This window comes from Chamaea fasciata, unplaced genomic scaffold (assembly GCF_029207755.1).
Source record: "Chamaea fasciata isolate MVZ Bird 193981 ecotype frontalis unplaced genomic scaffold, bChaFas1.0.hap1 SCAF_6, whole genome shotgun sequence".
NCBI lineage: Eukaryota > Metazoa > Chordata > Aves > Passeriformes > Sylviidae > Chamaea > Chamaea fasciata.
The window spans coordinates 27,424,547-27,443,781 of NW_027094091.1; the positions used below are offsets into that span (position 1 = coordinate 27,424,547).

At 35.7% G+C, this 19,235-nt stretch overlaps 1 protein-coding gene across 1 annotated transcript in view; it reads left to right on the plus strand.

Annotated features, from left to right (window-relative positions):
* Window positions 1-15,969, plus strand: part of CEP135 (centrosomal protein 135) — a 33,866-nt gene extending 17,897 nt beyond the window's left edge. Inside the window, exons 17-27 of the mRNA XM_066185771.1 lie at window positions 1,434-1,549; window positions 1,629-1,783; window positions 2,244-2,299; window positions 3,283-3,451; window positions 5,366-5,476; window positions 7,134-7,319; window positions 8,195-8,404; window positions 9,349-9,551; window positions 13,043-13,147; window positions 13,514-13,660; window positions 15,386-15,969. Coding sequence (XP_066041868.1) covers window positions 1,434-1,549; window positions 1,629-1,783; window positions 2,244-2,299; window positions 3,283-3,451; window positions 5,366-5,476; window positions 7,134-7,319; window positions 8,195-8,404; window positions 9,349-9,551; window positions 13,043-13,147; window positions 13,514-13,660; window positions 15,386-15,407 — 1,480 coding nt within the window. The 3' untranslated portion in view covers window positions 15,408-15,969. The remainder of the gene's footprint in view (window positions 1-1,433; window positions 1,550-1,628; window positions 1,784-2,243; window positions 2,300-3,282; window positions 3,452-5,365; window positions 5,477-7,133; window positions 7,320-8,194; window positions 8,405-9,348; window positions 9,552-13,042; window positions 13,148-13,513; window positions 13,661-15,385) is intronic.
* The last annotated feature ends 3,266 nt before the right edge of the window (window positions 15,970-19,235 follow it).

Below are 19,235 nucleotides of genomic sequence, written 5' to 3' on the forward strand. Positions count from 1 at the left end.
AAACTGCAGCTGTAGGACCTACAGTTTTGAGAACTGATATCTTACAATCTATAGACACAGTCTGTGGGGATTTGACCTGCTTGCATAGAACTGGAGGATTCAAGTATCCTCAGATATTTGTAAGGCCTATTTAAACTTGCAGGATCATTGTGCTTTTTTAAACTTGTTATAGTCGGCTGTCTCAATGTCATAGAACAAGAAAAAGGCTCAGAGAAAGTGAAAACAGTATTGAATAAAGTTGGGCAGAAGTTTGAAAGTAGAGGTGGAATTGAGAGCCGTTGATGTACTGCAGATGACATCTTTTGGATGTTTGACAAGGGAAAGCAGGGTCTGTGTGGTACCCCCCATTCCCCACCTGAGCAGTACCACACTGCACTCTGAACAGCACAGCACATGGGGGATTACTAGGAAGAACTGAAGCTGAGCAGCAGGCCTTGCAGTTCATCTTATGCTCCCAATTGCACAAAGAGGACTCTGGGTGAAACAATTAGTGTATTTGTTGGTGAAATTGTGACAATCATGAAAATTTAAAATCTTGTTAGGTTCCTATAATTTCAGTGTAAAGCATTGATATTGCAAAAAGAAGATGAAGAATAGGGCTACAGTCATTTTAGCATTTGGCTTTGTTTTGTGCATGGTGGAAATGCTGTGTTTGCCCCCCGCCCTTTTTTTTTCCCCTTCTAAAGTATCACTTTGAAGTAGATGAAAGCAATCTTTATTGAGAGATGCTGCATTCTGCATTGGTGAGGTTTTGTAAGAATGAAAAGCTTCTCTAGCTTTTGTGGGATCCCACTTGAGAGGGATTTTTTCTTGACCTGTTTCATAAATAATCTATTTAGTTACTTTGGAATTTTATTTTGGATTTTGTTTGGTTTTTTTTTTTTTTCCCTAAGTCACTTTGATATTTCTTTCCAAGAAAAACAACTATGTAGGTAGATTATTTCAAATATCTCTCAGGCTCTTTATTTTTTAAAAGAAGGATCAAAACTGTAGCTGTCAATTTGGTTGCTTCTAAAATGTGGTGTGGCAGACACATAATCACTACTATGAGCTACAAATCAAAAACTTGATAAAGCAAGAGTGAAAAGATACAAGTAACATGAAGAGTAACAGAAATCAGAGGAGGTGGATGTTTCAGGTTAACATGGTTGCTCCACCGAGGTTCCATTACTCCATTTTGTGTTGGTGTTGAGATGGACTTGCAGCGAGAGTCCAGAGCAGCCAAGTGGTGTTGGCCTCAGTAATCCTTAAGTCCTCTCTCTCTGTAAGGGAGAGGATGGTTAGTGTGGCACAACCTCATGCTGCTGGTTGGTGATACAGCCCTGTCAGGAAGTTATGCTGGAACTGTTCCAGCACTTAAAGCAGCTTAAGAGCAGCAGTTGAAGACCCAGAATAGGTCCCAAACTTCTTTCAACTGTATACCGATTTTCCAGGCTCTTAAATGACCAGCTCCAGAAGTCTGTTGAAGATTTACAGCACAGATTGTCCCTCAAAAATGATGAACTGCAGACAGCTCATGAAGAAATTATAAAGCTGAAGGAAATAATAGGTAATCTGTAACTATTTTTATGCCTATTTCCTGTCTGTTTTTTTTTTTTAATAGAAAGCACTTACTCTTTTGTTTTTAGATAGGTTAAACCAGAGGAGCACTTCACAGGAAGAAGCAGTCAGTGTGCTGAGAAGTACAATTAGTGTTTTGGACAAAGAAAAGGACAGTCTTCAAGAAACCGTAGATGAAAAAACAGAAAGAATTGCATGCTTAGATGACAACTTAGCTAACAGGGTATGTCCAGTAAAAGTACTACTTTGCATTCCACTTGGGGATTTTTAAAGCAGTTATGTTTTAGGGAGACATTTTGCCCTGATGACAAAGCCTGTGCAGAGCACATAAACACTATGCTTGGACCCAATGGAGTCATTTGCCAACTCAGTAGAACTTTTAATTATGAATGTTACTGCATTCCCTAAATACTCCAAGAAAATAAAGAAGCATTTGTATGCATTTTGCATGTGGAGGTGTTTATTGAGGTATAAAGTACTAGCCTGAGGTGACAAAATCTATAGCGGACTCCCATCTGTTTCAATAACAAGATGATCTTTTCTCAGTTAAGAAAAGAAACTTGGAAGTTACTTATTGGTAGAGAATTACAGTAAAGGTTTACATTAAAAGTCCTTTAACTTGAAGTATCCTCTTATGTTGCAATATAATAACACCTAGTACAACTTTTGATTTTTTTTCATAGGAAAAAACAATTGCTCATTTACGTTTAACTCTCTCTGAGCTGGAGTCCTCAACAGAGTAAGTAAAGAGTAGGATGCTTTCTTTGGAGGTTTTGTTTTATGTAGTAGTTCCAAAGTGAAAGTAGATGGCTATTTTAGGTATTTTGGTGAAATTGAGTTAATTCTATTTGAGTCAAGTAGAGGAGTGTACTGTGTTGAGAAGGATGTGCTCAACTTTCAATGACACTTCCTCAGCAATTACATTGCAGGCTGCTAAGAAACTGTTACAATGATCAGTAGCAATTGCTTGTCTGTATTCATTTCCCTAAACTGGTAATGTTTCCTAACTCTTGGTCAAGAAGTAGTTTTCATGCACTCCACTAAGTATTAGATTGACCTGGGTAAGATTCAGAGCTGAATTCTTAATGATTGGCAATCTATTTCTTCTAGCTTAAGATACTAGTACAGTCTTGATTAAAATGTATTTATGTAGTTTTTAGCTGGGCTTCCTCTGATCTTTCATTCTTTCCTCTTTTTAGGCATGACTTTTTAAACTATAGCATCTTAAAAGCAAAAATTTAAACACCAGTATTTAAATATTTGAAGACCAATGTAACTGAATATTTTGCTACATTGATGCACGAACTATATATGACAAAAAAATGCAAAATTTTTAAGTAAACTTACGGATATTTATATTTCTAATTTTTTGTTTAGTCTTTTCATTACTTTTTTGATAATTGTCCTTCAAGTGTAAATTTGTTGTCTTCTTCTTTTATGGCTTATAAAATATGCAATTACCATAATCACTACCAAATTTAGATAAGCATAGATATCTGTAATTGCTCTTTGTCTAATAAGATACATCTTACCAGATACATCTTCAGAACTGAAGATTAAATCCATCATATTTTCATGTGTTGACATTTTACGTACTTACTTTACCTTATATTTAGACTCAGTTTGTCATCATTCAGAGAGCAAGAATTTTACCTAATTATTTTCAGCAGTATATGGTATAGTACAAGAAGGGACAATTTTAATAATGTTTTTACTTGATAGCCAGATGCAGGACATGCTGAGCAACAGAGACCGTGAGATATCCAGCTTACATCACCAGCTTGATACATCCCAGGTAGAGCTTGCAGAAATGGGAAGAGTAAAGGAAATGGCTCTGAAAGAAAACAGACGACTGCAAGATGACCTGGCTACAATGGCCAGAGAAAACCAGGTATGAAGACAGTACGTGATACTGAGGTATTAAACCATTTATTGCTTGCTTGCATCATAACTGCTACATCCTCAATTTTGATTGATGTGTTTAACTATTGGTACTTCTGGCGCTGGGATATTGAAAATCACTGGGCAGAAATTGTGAAAGCAATTCTTCAGATACTTAAGTGTAGTCAATGCAGTGAGGGAGAAATAGACAAGCTTTCAGTTCGGTAGCCCTTCCTCAGATTAAAAAGAAATCTAAATAAAATAAATCTAGGACTTTATTGTTTATAATATAATGAAATTGTGTTAATTGGTTATATCATTTGGAAATTGGTATTTAATTGGTAAAGATTGGGATTTATTATTGGAAGTGATTGTTGAGAGGGAGAAAGAAACTTCAAAAGCAGACATCAGATGATCAGGTGAAAGTGAGAGGGAGAGGAAGGAGATTGGTAGCACATCTGAATTTGTTCTGGTGCAGTGATTCATTAATTTTATCCATCTAGTTTCCATGAAGCTTTGGATTTATTGAGTGAAGTATGCCATATTTGAGATTAGGGTGTTTTGGAGATTAGGGTGTTGGAGCAATAATGAGTTGGTTTTGTGCACCAGCTGACCAAAAAGCCTCCCAGCTCCAAGTGCATGACATGGATGTCCCTGTAGTATAGAATGTCTGTATGGACAATATATAACAAAAATGCCCAGTGTTTTATAGGGTAAGTAACATCTTTTATTGGGCTGAGCATTAGAAAGTCTGTGTAGAGAGTATGGGAGAGTTATCTTAAGAGTGAATTGGAATTTTGTTGCAACTCATGCATTCAATTTGTATAGCAAGTACAACTGTTGCAGCTCCTCATGAGACTCAAATGCCTTTTGCAAATTTGATCCCAAGATACAAATGTCTGTTTGAATTCACTCTAAGTGCCAACACTAGAAACAATCAGGGCATTGTTAGCTAAACCATTTATTTCAATTCACCTTAGTCAACCCAGCTGAATCTGATGCCAGAAAGTATAATATGAGTAACATGTTTCAAGGAAGTGATGTAGGACATTGAACAGTTCCTGCAAAACCTATAGTGCAGTATATAAATATGTGGATGTATTATTGAAATTCGACCTGCTCTTCAGAGGTTAGTCTAATAAGATGAAATACTGAATATTATCATAATGTAATGATGAAAGTTTTCCCATTGTTTGGGAAGGGACCACAGAAACAAGCAGACTGATTTTAGCCTATGTTAAGTAAGATATACAGTAAAAAAGCTAATGAGTAGTAATACGCCACAAAACAAAGAAGGGAAAGAAATAAGGCAGCATCCTTCACGTTCCCCACATTTGATCATGGAGCTAGAAAAAGATACTTGCAGTTTTGGCTCTCTAGGCCAGAGGACTCAGAGGGAGATGAGAGCTGAACCTGAGGGGGACAGAACTAGCAGTTCAAATATCTCAAACAAATTCCATGGTGCAGTTTTGATGTTTAAATATGATCTTAGTAGTATATTTAGTTATTTTATCTTGCAGTTCTGCTTTGAAATAAATGTTATTTTGTTACAAAGTTGGCTTTCTATTGATCTAAAACTTTCCTTCACTCAGAGATAGTGAAACTTAAGGCTATAAAAATTCCAGCTCCCAAACATCATTACGTCAAACTTTCCAAAGTTCAGTAGGATGTGCCATCAGGGAAGCTGCATGTTTTATGAACTGGTGGGATAGTCATTGTTTTTTGCGATTATTCTTGCCTGGAAATTCTTTGGTGTATCAAAGGTAATGGGATATTTCTGAACCCTACAAATCCCAAAGAGCTTTCTGAATAGAGTAGAAAAAAATCGAGAGCATATGCAATTACTTTGATTTAATCTGATAGAGTATTATATGGTGATTAATTTACTGCAAAGCACAATTTTGCCTTTATGCAATCTCTTTAGGCTGTCAGTATCGAGCTTGAAGATGCAATACGTGAAAAAGAAGAAATGAAAACCAGAGTTCATAATTATATAACTGAAGTCTCCAGATTCGAGACCTTGATAGCTTCAAAGGTAAAAATATAATCTGTAGGCAGTCATTACTGCATTCAGTAAAACAAAGTAAGAATTGTATGGTTTGGGTGCTGTTCTCCCTGCCTGTCCCATTTCCTTCTTTTCTTTTTCCTGCTTTTCTCTGCAGTGTTTAAAGCTACTAGTGAGAGATTCATGTAACACCTTGTTAGATCTGAAGCACTGATTAATTCTAGCGCATCACAATTTCATCGATCGTGTTTCAGTTTGCCATAATGCTGGAGAATGACAAACATGTCATGTTTGAATGTTATTTTGCTTTTTGGGTTTTGACCAGGCAATCAGTAAAATAATGGGTACTGTTTCATTATTGTAGGCAGCAAGCAGCTTATACAATGATTTTAATTATTTTACCCTTTTGGAAAAGAAAAAAAATTTTATCTGTTGTTCTGCATGAAAATATAAAAATAGTACTGTTAAAATAGTGCTCTGGTTAAATGTCCTTTATCCTGATATTTGGATTCAAAAGTGTGTTAAAACTTAAAATCATTTAAAACAAATGGGATTTGTGTCAGGACAACATGAACTGGCAAATTTATTATGTGACTTTGGATTGGGAAGAATAAGTTTTGATCTGACTTCAACTTGCCTGTCTAGATGGATGCATGTAAATTCCACCACAAGTAGAAACTGAAGCACGGAGAAAAAAATTAAGATTGGTAGTAGGTTAGCTTAGAACTATCAATCTAAAATACTTGAAGTTTATTTTTCAAGAATTTCACTATCATGTGTCCAAAGTATTTCAGCTACAGATGTGGCTACATCTTTGGCAAATGATAGTCTAGTTATTCAAGCTGGGTTCCAGGAAGCTACAGAATACACAGCCAGCAACCAATTATGAATGCTTGATTTCAGGGATTTTTCTAGTATTATATCTGTATAATGCCTGTGGAGACAAGGATTTACTTTTCTGCACAGTGTTCACTTGCTGAATCACAAGTTTCTATTCCCTAATGCTCTACCTGATTCTGTCTGTACTTTCCAAGTTCTGCAGGATACACAGAAGGAATTTCAGAAACAATACCTTTTCTCATTAGATAAATCTGATTTATACTACCAACCTGCCTATTCCACTGCACATTAATGTGAGCAGGGAATGGAGGTAAATAAGAAAAAATTATCACTGCATTATAATACACACTTGGCCAAACTAAAATTCACAAGCAACATTTGTACTATCACTGCACAAATGGTGAGCACCAAAGCTTGCATTTTTGTACCTCTGTGATACACTGCTTAGGCATATATGAGTGTTTCAGGCACTGCTGTAATACAAATATTTATAAGAGCACAGTCAGTAAAAGAGCTGAAAATAGAATTTGGTGGAAAGGGCAGCACGCACTGTATCTCAGTAACGTGACCCTTGACAATGCAGAGAGATCCAGAATAACCCCTCTCCTGGGAGCTTTAAAACTCATTAAGAACTTTAAAGTGTAAGAACTTCCATTTTAATAAAACTGAATGCCATCACTGTATTTATTTGCTATTTGGACTTGGAAAAGGGGTGATGCCCTTCAGTAGTTGCCTGATAGTGGGATTAAGTGGGAAAAAAAGAGATATTGTAAGGAGTAGGCATGAAATAAGATCAAGCAACTTGAGGGTATGTTGATAATTGCAGAGTGATATACTGTTTCATTAGGAAAAAGAAAACCAGGAGTTGTTAGAGAAGTTCCGCATGCTCCATACACAAGCCGAAGACTGGGAAATGAAGGCTCATCAGGCTGAAGGAGAAAGCAGCTCCATACGACTGGAACTCCTCTCAGTAGATACAGATCGGAGACATCTGAGAGAGAGAGTAGGATTTCTGGAAAAAGAGATTCAAGGGGTAATGACTTGTGCAGTTAAATTCCATCTAGGAAAGTGGGATATATCCAAGTGCTTTTTAATAAATTTAATGTATGCTTTTTAACTCCTTAATGGAAAATAATTTCTATATGTGAATGTTTCAAATATGAACACTGGAGTTTTTTAAATAGTAACTGATTTTGTTTAGATGTGCTTTCCTTCACCCCTGCTTGCCCAAAATTAGAATCATGGCATATATTTTCATAGTTTTAGATCTCCTGTTGGGTTATCACTTTTGCTATGACGTTGTAAGAAACTTTTTTTTAATTGCTTCAGAATATTTGCATATAGCTTTATGAGTATTTTGCAAGCTTAATTCTTATGTTTCTTTGAAGCTTTGAATGAAGTATTTGAAGCATTGGTGGCTGGAGTCTAGGTAAAAATCTGGTAGACATCCAAATTCAGAATCAGGATTCCATAAATACTGAATCCTCGACCAATATCAGAGAACATAATGAGGTTTATATTTTAGAAGCAATAACTTCATAGAGATCAGACCTTAATTGTTGTGGATTGACTACATTTTGTCCCATACTTTAATTAGCCAGAAAGAGCTAGAGACTATATTGTAAGTTGAGTTAAAAATAGGTTGTATGTTTGGGGTTTAAGCTTTTTAATTCTTGTTCTACCCTTTTATAGTAGTTGTATAATTATTCAAGTTGGTGATTAAAAATTGCAAAGATGGTTTATCAGTTGCCCTTAGCTATTTTTTAGGGAGAGGGAAGGAATATTAAGTTAATTTTATAGGGAAAATTAATTTCAAATGAAAGATAAAGCGTTAAAAAACTCAGATTATTCAACAGGAAACTCCTAAATTTAACGTTTGAAAATGTATCCATATCTGCTTTTGTTTAGCATATTGTTGCACACCAAGTATATGAATCTCAGATCTCCTCCATAACAAAAAATATGTCCAGATTGGAAGAGGATCTTAAACGTGAAAATCAGGATAAGGCTGCTGTGTTGGCAGACCTCACTTCTGTGAGAGAGCTCTGTGTGAAACTTGAGGCTAGCAAAGAACTTGTAGCTCGACAGCTGACGTCCAAAAGCATGGATTTTGAAAGGGTAAGCAGCAAAGGCAAATCTAATTTGCTATAACAAAGGGACACACTTTGCTTTTCATAGTTTTTGGAGAAAAGAATTACTTCTGAGAGCAAGGTAAGTTCATTTATATCACTTATTTTAATTTTTTATATAAATTTTACAATGTACAGATCTGTAGCTGTGGGTTTTGTACAAAAAGAGGGAGTTTCTTTGATTCATTATCATGGCAAAATGTTGCAGGTGTAGTTTTAGCTGTACCACAGACAGATTATATATATATTTCTTTTCGGTTTTTAATTTACTCAAACTTTATAAAATGCATATAGTGTACTTCTTACTTAGATACTGAAGACCTTATCCTAATGACTTCTTTTCAATTAAGAAATTTAGATATGGCTGGAATTCATTAAATATTTTGAAATAGTTTAATTTAGTTCTAAATATTCATATTTTCTGAACCTTTTTCTTTACAGCTGATTTTGTCTTCATTTAGTGACTTGGTCAGCCTTTCTGGGACTGTAATATTCAAGACCTTGAGAACAGTAAAATTTGTTTATATTCACAGAACTGAAGAGGAAAATAAGTATTCCATTTTCAGCAAAAGCCAAGAGGCTAATTGTGAGCTCACCTAGTCAAATAGAATGAAGTATAGTAAATACTCCTTTTATACTTGTGCAAAGTTCTACTGTTAAAAGCCAATTCATGTTCCAGGTACTCACCTAAGCACTTCCAGCACTCAGTAATGCAGCTCCCAGTAAAACATTTCATAGATGTACAGCTTTAATAGTTTTAAATTAAGTATAGTTTAAAATAATTGTAGGCTTTACATTATTTTTGTGAGCTCAATTTCTATTCTTTTTTGTGCAACTTCTTATCATTTCAGGTTTTGTAACAGCTTTTCACAAAATCAAGTTCTCTGTGTTTGTAAATTAGTGTATTAATAACTTATAAAATTTGTGCTTTAGGTTCTAGGAGAATTAGAAGATGTAAAATCAGAAGTAGAGTTGCTGAAAAAGCAGCTATCCAGTGAGAGACTTACAGTTCAGAATCTTGAAACGTTATTGGCTACTAGTAGAGACAAAGAATTTCAGAATCAATTAACGTCCCAAGAGAAAGATACCGAAATTCAGTTACTGAAAGACAAGCTAACACTGGCTGAGAGCAAACTGTAAGTTTTAACAAATGTGTGTGTGTTATGTACTTTGTAAAAGAACTATTTCTACGTGACAGTAATTATTCACAAAATCTGGGTGTTCGGTATGGCTGAGCAGATTTTTGCAGGAATGTCTTTTGGCCTTTCATGACATCATTTACTTAAAGTTTCTCTACAGGTCTTTCATGTCTTTACAGTGCTTTCAATTAATCAGCACTTTGGTGGATGTCAGTCTAGTGCAAGCAGTAAACTTAAACAGGAGTTCCAAAGGAAACATCCTCTACATAAAATTTTAACACGTGTTTACTGCTCACAAAAAAACCCCCACATATATGAAATTTGTGGTAAATGTGAAGTGCTTATCTACTGAAGATGCCTATTGTCCTTGCTTTGATTAAAGAATCACATACATAATAAATAGTGAGGTCATAGAACTTTAAAAAAAGCAAAAGTACTTTTGCTGCTGTTGATGCTAACTGTTAAGGAAAAACTCCTGTATCGCTTATTATTCCTTTGAAATACGAACAGAACTAAACCTGACACCCACACTAAATGTGGCCAGCAACTTCTGTTGCATCTGCCTAAAGAAGTGATAACTTTTAGCAAAATTTGTATAAGAAAGACTAAGGTGTTTGGAGCAATGAAGTTAAGAGGGTAGGTATTTGTGTGTGAAATTCATGTAGAAGAGAATTGGGAGATTTAAAAATTTCTCTTCATGTTATGGAGCAGGGAATTTGAAGAGTCCATGATGTGTCATCTTAGAATTATTTGGGTTGAAAAAGACCTTTAAGAACATCAAATCAAGCTGTTAACAAAACCTTCAAGTATCATGATGTGATAATTCTCCTAAGGATACATCAGCAGGGTATAGTGGTAGCTCTGCATTAAATAGCAAGAAAAAGGAGTAGCAATTGAATGCAGATGGCGGTGAAGAGTAAAGTTGAAGCAGAATTTCAGGTGTAGAGATCCACCTGTTTTGTAAACACTGACATAGGGAGAGAAAAGAAACAGATGGAAGTTTATGGAACAGGTAATACTCCTTATGAGATATAGAATATAGCCCACTTAAACTGTCTGGAACTTAGTGACACAGATGTACAAGAAATACGCTTTTGGTTGATTTATGTAGAGGCTACAACTTTTGGCTTATGATGGTCCACGTCAAGTAACAGTGATCTCAGTGAATGTGGAGATGATTACATTAATAATTACCTCTGTGCAACTAATTGCTTCGTGTTTTAGTATCGTTGATTTTTGTTTACTTGGGGGAAAAAATGTTAATTGCATACAACAAACATAAACTAGTAGAATGTCTTGATTATGACGCTCAATGTGAAAGTTAGAAAAAAATACAAACCAACAAAATCCAAAAAAAACAAACCAAAAAAAGGAAAGAAGGAGATTTAAAATTAAATTGAATTTTTAAAATTAAATTGAATTCAGTTACTTTGCATACAAACCTTGTAAAATGTTAAATTCTGTTTAACTATCTACATGGTAAGTTTTTCAATTTTTTTTTCTGCAGACATTGTAGGGTTCATTTGGTTTTGTAAATGTCAATACTTGCAGTGTTAATAGGGATATTGCAGGAAGAAGAAATATGTTCTCTTGGAGGAAGAGCGGTCATTCTGTTGAATTGCTTTCTACTCTATTTCAAATGCTCTGCATGTTACTAGGCAAGTGTTCAGGTGTGAGAACTAGTTGTGTATACCTTATTTTCTATTTGGTTTGTGGTAGTTGCAGTCTAAAGAGCAGGAACTTTAAATGCTCACAGCTGTGGCTGAAGTATGTGACAATTATGTTTGTCTTACAAAACAGAAATTAATTTGGCTTGGCAGAGTTTCAGCTCTGACAAAAATCATGTGCCAATATCTCTGAACATTATTTAAAGTTTTGGCTTTATAGTATCTATCCTTCCACTTCATTTAGAAAATGGCACTGCTACAATCTCTGACTTAAAAAGGATTCTCAGAATTAAGTTTAACTTGTGAAGTTCTCCAGTGCTGTAATTAGGAGTTGTGTAAAGAGTAAGTGGTTGTGTTACTTTGAGTACTACATGGATGATTGTACAATAAATGAGATCTTGATGTTCTAGAGTGATTAAAGAATTAAATAAACAGAGAATATGGGATAGCTAAACTACTTGTTGAGAGCTATGTGTAACTACTGTGAAAGAGACAGATGTCCTCTGAAAATTGTGTATCATCATGTAAACTTTTATGATGATTACTGTCCATAAAGGGTTTAAAAATATTTCTAAACTTTGGAGTGATTTACTTAAATGCTCTTAATTTTGTTTAAATGTCATTGACATGGAATAACCTCAGAACTCACAAACTGTTTGCTTTCTTTCCTTATTTTACAATAATGATATTGGGCCCTGAATTCTTACCTCCATCCTGAAAGCATATGCCTGTCTTTGAAGGACTTATAAAATATCATCAAGATGCCTTGTCTTCTGCATCTGTTCTCAACATACTGGATCAAGATACCATTCTAGGAATGAATAGGGAACACAGGAAAAAATATTCTGCGGTTCTACTTGGAACTAATCTCTTGAGTAGTTTTCGTCTTCCTGGAGTCAAAGACCAACGGGTGCCAGACAGGAAGTCTGTGACTGAGCTAGGAGTGGAACTCATTTTTCATAATTCCAATCCAGTGCTTTAGCAATAAACTAGTACAACTTTGTTTCTCCAGAAGTGACTTTTGAGCACTCCACCTCAAAGTGGCTTTGAAGACTGTACGGAATGACGCAGCTGTCTAGATTCGTGTTTAGACAACTTATTTTACATGAAGAGATTTCTTTTTCTTCCTTTATAATGTAATTGATGATATTTTGCAACCAAGCATTGAATAGACCAAGCTGATGATTTACTATGAAGTATATTAATCATGTTTCTCAAGATTTTCATTGCTCCTTTTAATTTTGATTCTTGCAATGGAAACAGTTGGGCCCAAATACCAAGGGTGTAGTTAACAAGCTTTCAGACTCTGGGTTGTGCTGGTCTGGTATTTGCTTTAATAGAGTTTTTACTTAGATTTGATTCAGTTCTGTTCATGGCTAGCCAGATACTTGATTAAATTTTTACTGAAGCCAATCTGTTAAGTTTGTAATTTTTTGTGGATATTTACTGCTTTTTTCTTCTTTTTTACATGAAGACCATCTCAAATTGCAACAGAGGACAGTAAAGCAATAAACTAATATTTTAATTGTTTTGTCTTTTTTTATCAAACATGTTTGTGTTTACCTTTGTCTGAAAAACAGCATGATGTAGTCAGGATGTAGTGAGAGGCTTGCCAGCTTCTTGCTTTATTCTCACCTTAGGTTCTTCCAGGAACATTCTGTTGCATTCATTTGGTTATTGCTGCTTCTAATTTGTCTTTGATTTAGTCTGTGAAACAACATGTTCAGTATCTGGTTTTGTTTTGTCTTGCTCTAACTTCTCTGAGCTCCTAGCTGACCATGTTCAAAGAAAACTTAGTTGCTTCTCATAATTTTTTTTTAGAAGCAGCAATAATAGAGAGGTTTCCATGCTTCGAAGTAAAGTTGCACAGATGCAGACTGACTGTGATGTTTTAAAGAGGAAACTGACAACTGAACGATTTGAACGGTAAGATGCCAGTTTTTCAGTGAGTTGACTTTCCCTCCTTATTTCTTCTTTCTCACTTTTAAAACTGTTGTTTTTTTCAATAGTGAGGAACTTGTATGGAAAGCTCTCTTCCTCTTGTTGTGCAAAATCTAATATTTTCATCTTGAAAACTGCTTAGTTAAAAAATAAAAAATCTTACACAGTTTCTGAATTTCTTCGTAAGTTTTGTGAGTTTACCACTGCCTCTCAAAATAAAAAAAAATCTCATGAAAATAGAAATAGAATTGAGTGACTTTACAAGTAAGTGAAACTTTTTGCAAAGGTCTATTTTCCTCCTTTAACATGGTGCAGAAGTGTTTTGTGACTGAGGTTGCTTTTTGTTGGCAGAGAGCGGGCGGTTCAGGAGATGCGTCGCCACGGCCTCTCCACATCCTCTCTCCGGGCTTCGCCTCCCCTCAGCTCCACGCTGAGGTCTCCCTCGCATTCTCCAGAACGCAGCGCTGGGAGAGCTGCCGATCAAGCAGCAGCTGAAAGGTAAGGGATTTGATTTCAGCAGATTCTTGCTATTTAAGAGTTAGGTTTAAACTGTTTCTAAACAATACCTTTGTGATTATATGAAATTGTTACACACTTCAGATGTTTCTAAGTTCTGTTTTTGCTGTCTCTCCTACTATAAAATATTGATTGCAACCAATAAATGCAAAGTGCTCTCCAAAGACCATATAATATATTGGATTCTCATTCCTCCTTTTCTTAATGGTCTTGCACCACCTGACAGCTTTCAAATATATGTTGCCTGCATATTACTACCAATAGTTATATCCAAATATACTTTACAAGTTTATTACTGTTAATAGTTATCTCCAAACAATGAATGGTTCATGTTAAGAGGAATGCTATGAAATTCTCCCAAGTACAGCAATGAAGGAGACACTCCACAGAAGAGTCCAACTAAAATGCATTTGAACCCTACACATTGGATAAAACTATCTCTTAAACAAGTGCATAAAAATAATTAATATATTTTTCATTGTTTGTGCTTGAATCTATAATGTCCAAGATCATGATCACTATAGTTCATAAAAAAGAAATCAGAATCGGCCTCTTACCTGTTCTTTTTCACTGTCATTTTTGTTCTTTTAGAGATCATTGTTGTTTTAGATGATGCCAATTATGCTACAGGCCTGATTATTGACTCTACATCCCACCTGTCCTATACTGAATATTAAATTGTAGTGAAAAGAGGAAGGACAGGGAGAGATAGAGTGATTGTTGTAGGAAATATGTGTGCTATGACAGCTCATGAATCTAACTAACAGATTTTAAAGTTTCTTTTTGTTGGCAAATACATATAGCTTGTTCTAAGCTTACTTTTGTTAACAAAAACACAGGTTTCTTGAGAACTGAGCTCAGCCTGGCATGAACCCACATTGTCAGCAATTTTTCTCTTCTGCGAATTTTTGGGCAAAGCAAAAAGTGGAAACTGTAGCAAATGAGATTCTGACAGTGGGGATGAAACAGCAGATACGCTTTTTGCTTTACTGGTGAGCCCCTAGGCATACCCTGTTACATTGCAAAACAACATTCTGACTGAGATGACGACAGATAATGTATTTCTGAGAATGAGTATCATCAGTAGAGAATTGTCTTTAGTCTTCTTTGCTTTACAGTGAATCTTGAGAGCAATAAAAAGTCCAGTTTCTATGCTTGGGGGATATCATGTAGTGCACTATCTTTATGTAATATTTGTATCCCTAGTTTTCACAATGTCAGCTCTGTACCATATCTTACCAGAAAATACTCCATTTTCATGAAATGTGTATTTTTAAAGAAGGTGGTTTTTAACAGCTGAATTCACATGCATTTGTTATCTTGCCTTTTAAACGTGTCAAATACGGTAGAGTGATCTCAGCACTAGTGTTACCATCTTTCATCCTTCTTGTTTATTCCTTCCTGGGAGCTTACTAGAGTAAAGTGTACTCTGTAATTACTGTTCTGTAGTGTTACAGCTGTCTCTCTCTAACCTGATTTAATCTTCTCAAGAAATTTTCTGTTCTTCCTTGTCTCACTTTCACTTTTGTAAATCATTTTAGCAATGGGTTAGTGGTGTAGGGTTTTAAGTAATACGCTAATAGTTGATATTTGGGAATGACAGAAGAGCATCTGAGGAGGCTAAAGCTAATTACTGCTTCTTATTCTAATATTAATTGATAAAATATAATAGTTACCTTTATTTTGACATCTTTTCTTTCTCCACAGAAATGTGAGCTTCAAGGCATAACCAGTACTTGAGTAACTGAAGCATTGCCTTGTTACAAGGACCATTTTTTTATGAATTATGAATACTGTCTTGTATTTTACCTCTGTTTTCTTCAAATCAGTGATGACCTTTAAACCTCTGAGAACGGGTGAAGTAATCAACTTTGCAAAATTCTGCTTTCCCAACTGGCAGGAGCGACTGACTTTGCTGGCTGGCTGACGGTTTTTGTGTCAAGCCTGGCTAAGTTTTGTTACTATTTTGGAAATATAGTAAATATAAGAAGGAAATGAGTACTTGATTTGACAATCTCTCATTTTCATGTTACGATTTTATTTGTTTGCCTATCTCATATGATTGTAGAAGTTTATTCATCTTAATGTGAGCTAACATAGAATAACATCCCCAACTGTGTTAAAATTACTGAGCCAGTGTGTGTTTTCTAGTCATGATGATTTTCTATGTTTGTGCTTCTAACAAGTGTTTTCTGTTTTCAGGTTATTCTTTATGATATTTAAAAAATATTGATTCTATTTTGTGAATGCATTTTGTTTACGTTTTCTTAATAAAAAATATATATCAGTTACTCTTTGTTGCTGTTTCAGTCTCCTTTTGTTTAACCCTTGTGTGAAATTGCATTTTAAATATCCCCGTATATAATAAAAAGTAAAAGAGAAAAAATTTTAAAGACGTATTGAAATACTTTAAATATTAAAAAATCCTCAAAGTATTTTATATTTAAACTTTTGAGTCATACCCAGAGATGTTTTTCAAATTTTTGTTTTAAAACCTCAGAGCAACACCTGGAATCACACGGTTAAGTTCAAGCTGTTGGAGAGGTGACACAGGACTTTATGTTGTGACATACATATTAGGTAAATGAAGTGAGAACTAATCTTGAAAATATCTGCTGTGTTTAGCAGAGGAGCATTTCAAACTTGAGTTTTGAAGTAAGATGCAGTTAGGAACATACAGTTTTCTAATAATAACATGCCAGCAGGGTGACATGATGTGTATTCATAAGAATTATACTGAGCACTAGAAATGGGAGGATGCATTGCTGCATATCCTTGCACTGGCCAAAAGGTCCTGTTCGGCTTGCCTAACATCCAGTAAAAAAACTGTGATTACCAGCTAACATTGCAAGCATCTCTAAGGTGCAAACAACATATTAAATAACATGGGGAAAAAATCTTTAATTTGCTCTTGGATTTTTTAGTTTGCAACAAGATTGTTCCACTTAAAAATTATGAAGAATATTGTTTTAACTGGAAATATTATAGCCTATATTATATATTAAATTTTACTGATTAAAACCAGCTTAGAACACCAATTCAGAAGTATCCTGACAATACTTGTGTCACTTGAGGTTTCTCAGCCATGTAGGGAACTGTGTATTCATGGTGGGTGCATCTTATACATTTTACTTTCTAGGTCTTTCATTTGCCAGTTACAGGAATGAGGAGGTTGTTGTCTCTGTTACTTACCTATCAATACTGTTTGTAATTAAGTCAGTAGTCTCTGCTGATGCTAATTGGTGTTAATTATTCAGGCTGATTTAGTAAGAAGGAGAAAACTCATGTCCTGCTGTTGATTTCTTCAGTGGTGACTTTTAAACATCCTATTTTGTAAATAAACCCTTTTAAATTGGAATTATTTTTTTAAAAGCTAGTGTTCCACTTTATTGAAAACAGTGTATTTCGCCTTAGTAAAAATGCGTATTTTAGCATTACAATTAAAACCATAACACTTCTATTAATAGTCATTCCTATGTGGATATATCAGGTACAAAGAATTAGGACCTCATTGAACACAGGTGTTATAATAAAATTGCAATAATTTCAGTGACCAAAGCCTGTGCAGATTTCTAGTATTAAAGCAGTACTAATATTCAGACTGTAGTATAGCTGTCAATTTGCCTTCTTGTTACTATTATTTTATATACATTTTTATAAGCAACTAGAGTAAAACAAAAGTCATTTTTAAACAACTTTACTTTTAAATCAAATATTTCAATTAATGAAGTAGAAAACAAGCACAAATTTGTGGAAGATTCAAATCCATGGACTACTGCATATGCCGTGTACGAAATGAGCCTTGTATGGGCACTATGTTAATGTGGCTCACCTGGACTCTGCTTTAAGAGGCTCCCATGCTGTTCTCGCCTTCTGCAAGATCAAAAGCAGCCCTGGCTCTTGTGCGTAGTCCTCAGCTGGAGTGAGTTGTAGGGGAAGTGGGGCAGATACGAAATCATGATAAAACTCCAGATACTCAAGTTGTCTGTCTTACTGTCTGCAACTGGGGAGGGGGGAAAAATAGCTTTAGAGAAATAATAAGAAGCAATAATAGTTGGGGCTGTTTTTCTACAAAACAATGGAAGTCTAGCATCAGAAGCAGGGGAATTTAGAGATAATAAAAGGACATGTTTTCAGCTTATTAAAACCTGAGTTTCTCAAACATAATGTGGTTTTGAGAAATTCTTAGAATTAGTTGGTTTGGGGGGGTTTGTGTCTTACATTATGTCCCTAAAATTTATGTAATTAACCTAAAGATAAGTAAGTAATTCCAGGGTTCAGTTGGAAAGCCCAATTTGTTCTTTTTTTTGTCACATTCGATCTAAGAAACCCTGACATTCCTGTGTGATACTAATTAAGAAAAAAGTTGAGGGATTCAGCCTTCTAATTTAAAATATTTTATACAGAAAGTGATGTATATATGGCAGCCTGACCTAGACAAATGCTGTTATTCCTTAATGAAATCTGCATGTTTTGGTGGGTGGGAGTTAAATCATTCCTTGGTATTCTTTGTCTTTGCTAGCAGCGTAAGAAACCAGGGGTGTGTGGTTTTGGTACCCTAGTCTTGCAACTTTATATAAAAAGCTATTCCAGCTTAATTTCATCCTCTGACCCTTCATGGGCTACACAAAGATCGTGGTAGCTGCAGCAATATTAATTCCTGGACCTAAAGCCCTACCATTCATCCTGCAGCATGAATGGTGTGGGGGAGAGTAAGCCTTGATGCTTGATCAGCAATAGCTGAACGGTGTCAGTGGCTGCGGTGTTACCGCAGGGCTTCAGCCACAAAGAACCAACCCATCCATCTCCTGTCAGGCTGCTGGGTGAGCTCTGCCACAGTGCAGCAGCAGAGCTGGCACAGGGAGCTCCAGCAGATTCCCTGCACAGTTACCGCTGTAACCCTTGCCCAAGGTAACCAACTCCCCAGCATATAGCATCTTCCATAAGGCTCCCAAGACAACGTGGACATGGATGTTCTTGAAAAGTGCGGCAAAGAGCCCGAAGATGATTAAGGAGCATGTCTCACATGAGGACAGTCTGAGCAAGCTGGGGGTGTTGTGCCTTGAGAAGAGAAGGCTCTAGAGAGAGCATCTCCATATGTAACTCTGGATGGGAGTAAAGTGGGTGGGAGTAAAACCTCTGAGACAGTCTCTCCTCTTGGTTGTATCCAGCGGAGGTACAAGACAATGAGCGCAAATTGAAATACAGGGAATTCAACTGAACCTTTTTTATTTTTTTCCCCCATGAGGGTCATCAAACAGTGCAACAGGATACCCAGAGAAGTTGTGGAGTCTCCTCCACAGAGGTATTCAAAACCCACTTGGGAACAGTCCTGGACAGGCTGCCGTAGGTGACCCTGTTTTGAGCAAGGTTGTTGGACTAGGCAGTCCTCAGAGCTAAGAATCCTGGGGCTGTGGGAAGCTTTCCTACAATTCCCCACGGTGTGATCAGGTGACTGCTTATCCAGCTGTGGTAAATTTGACTCTTATTATCTATATTATGATCTTTGACATTTTAAAAATTACAAGTATAAAAATAATTGCCATTGTTTTGTCTT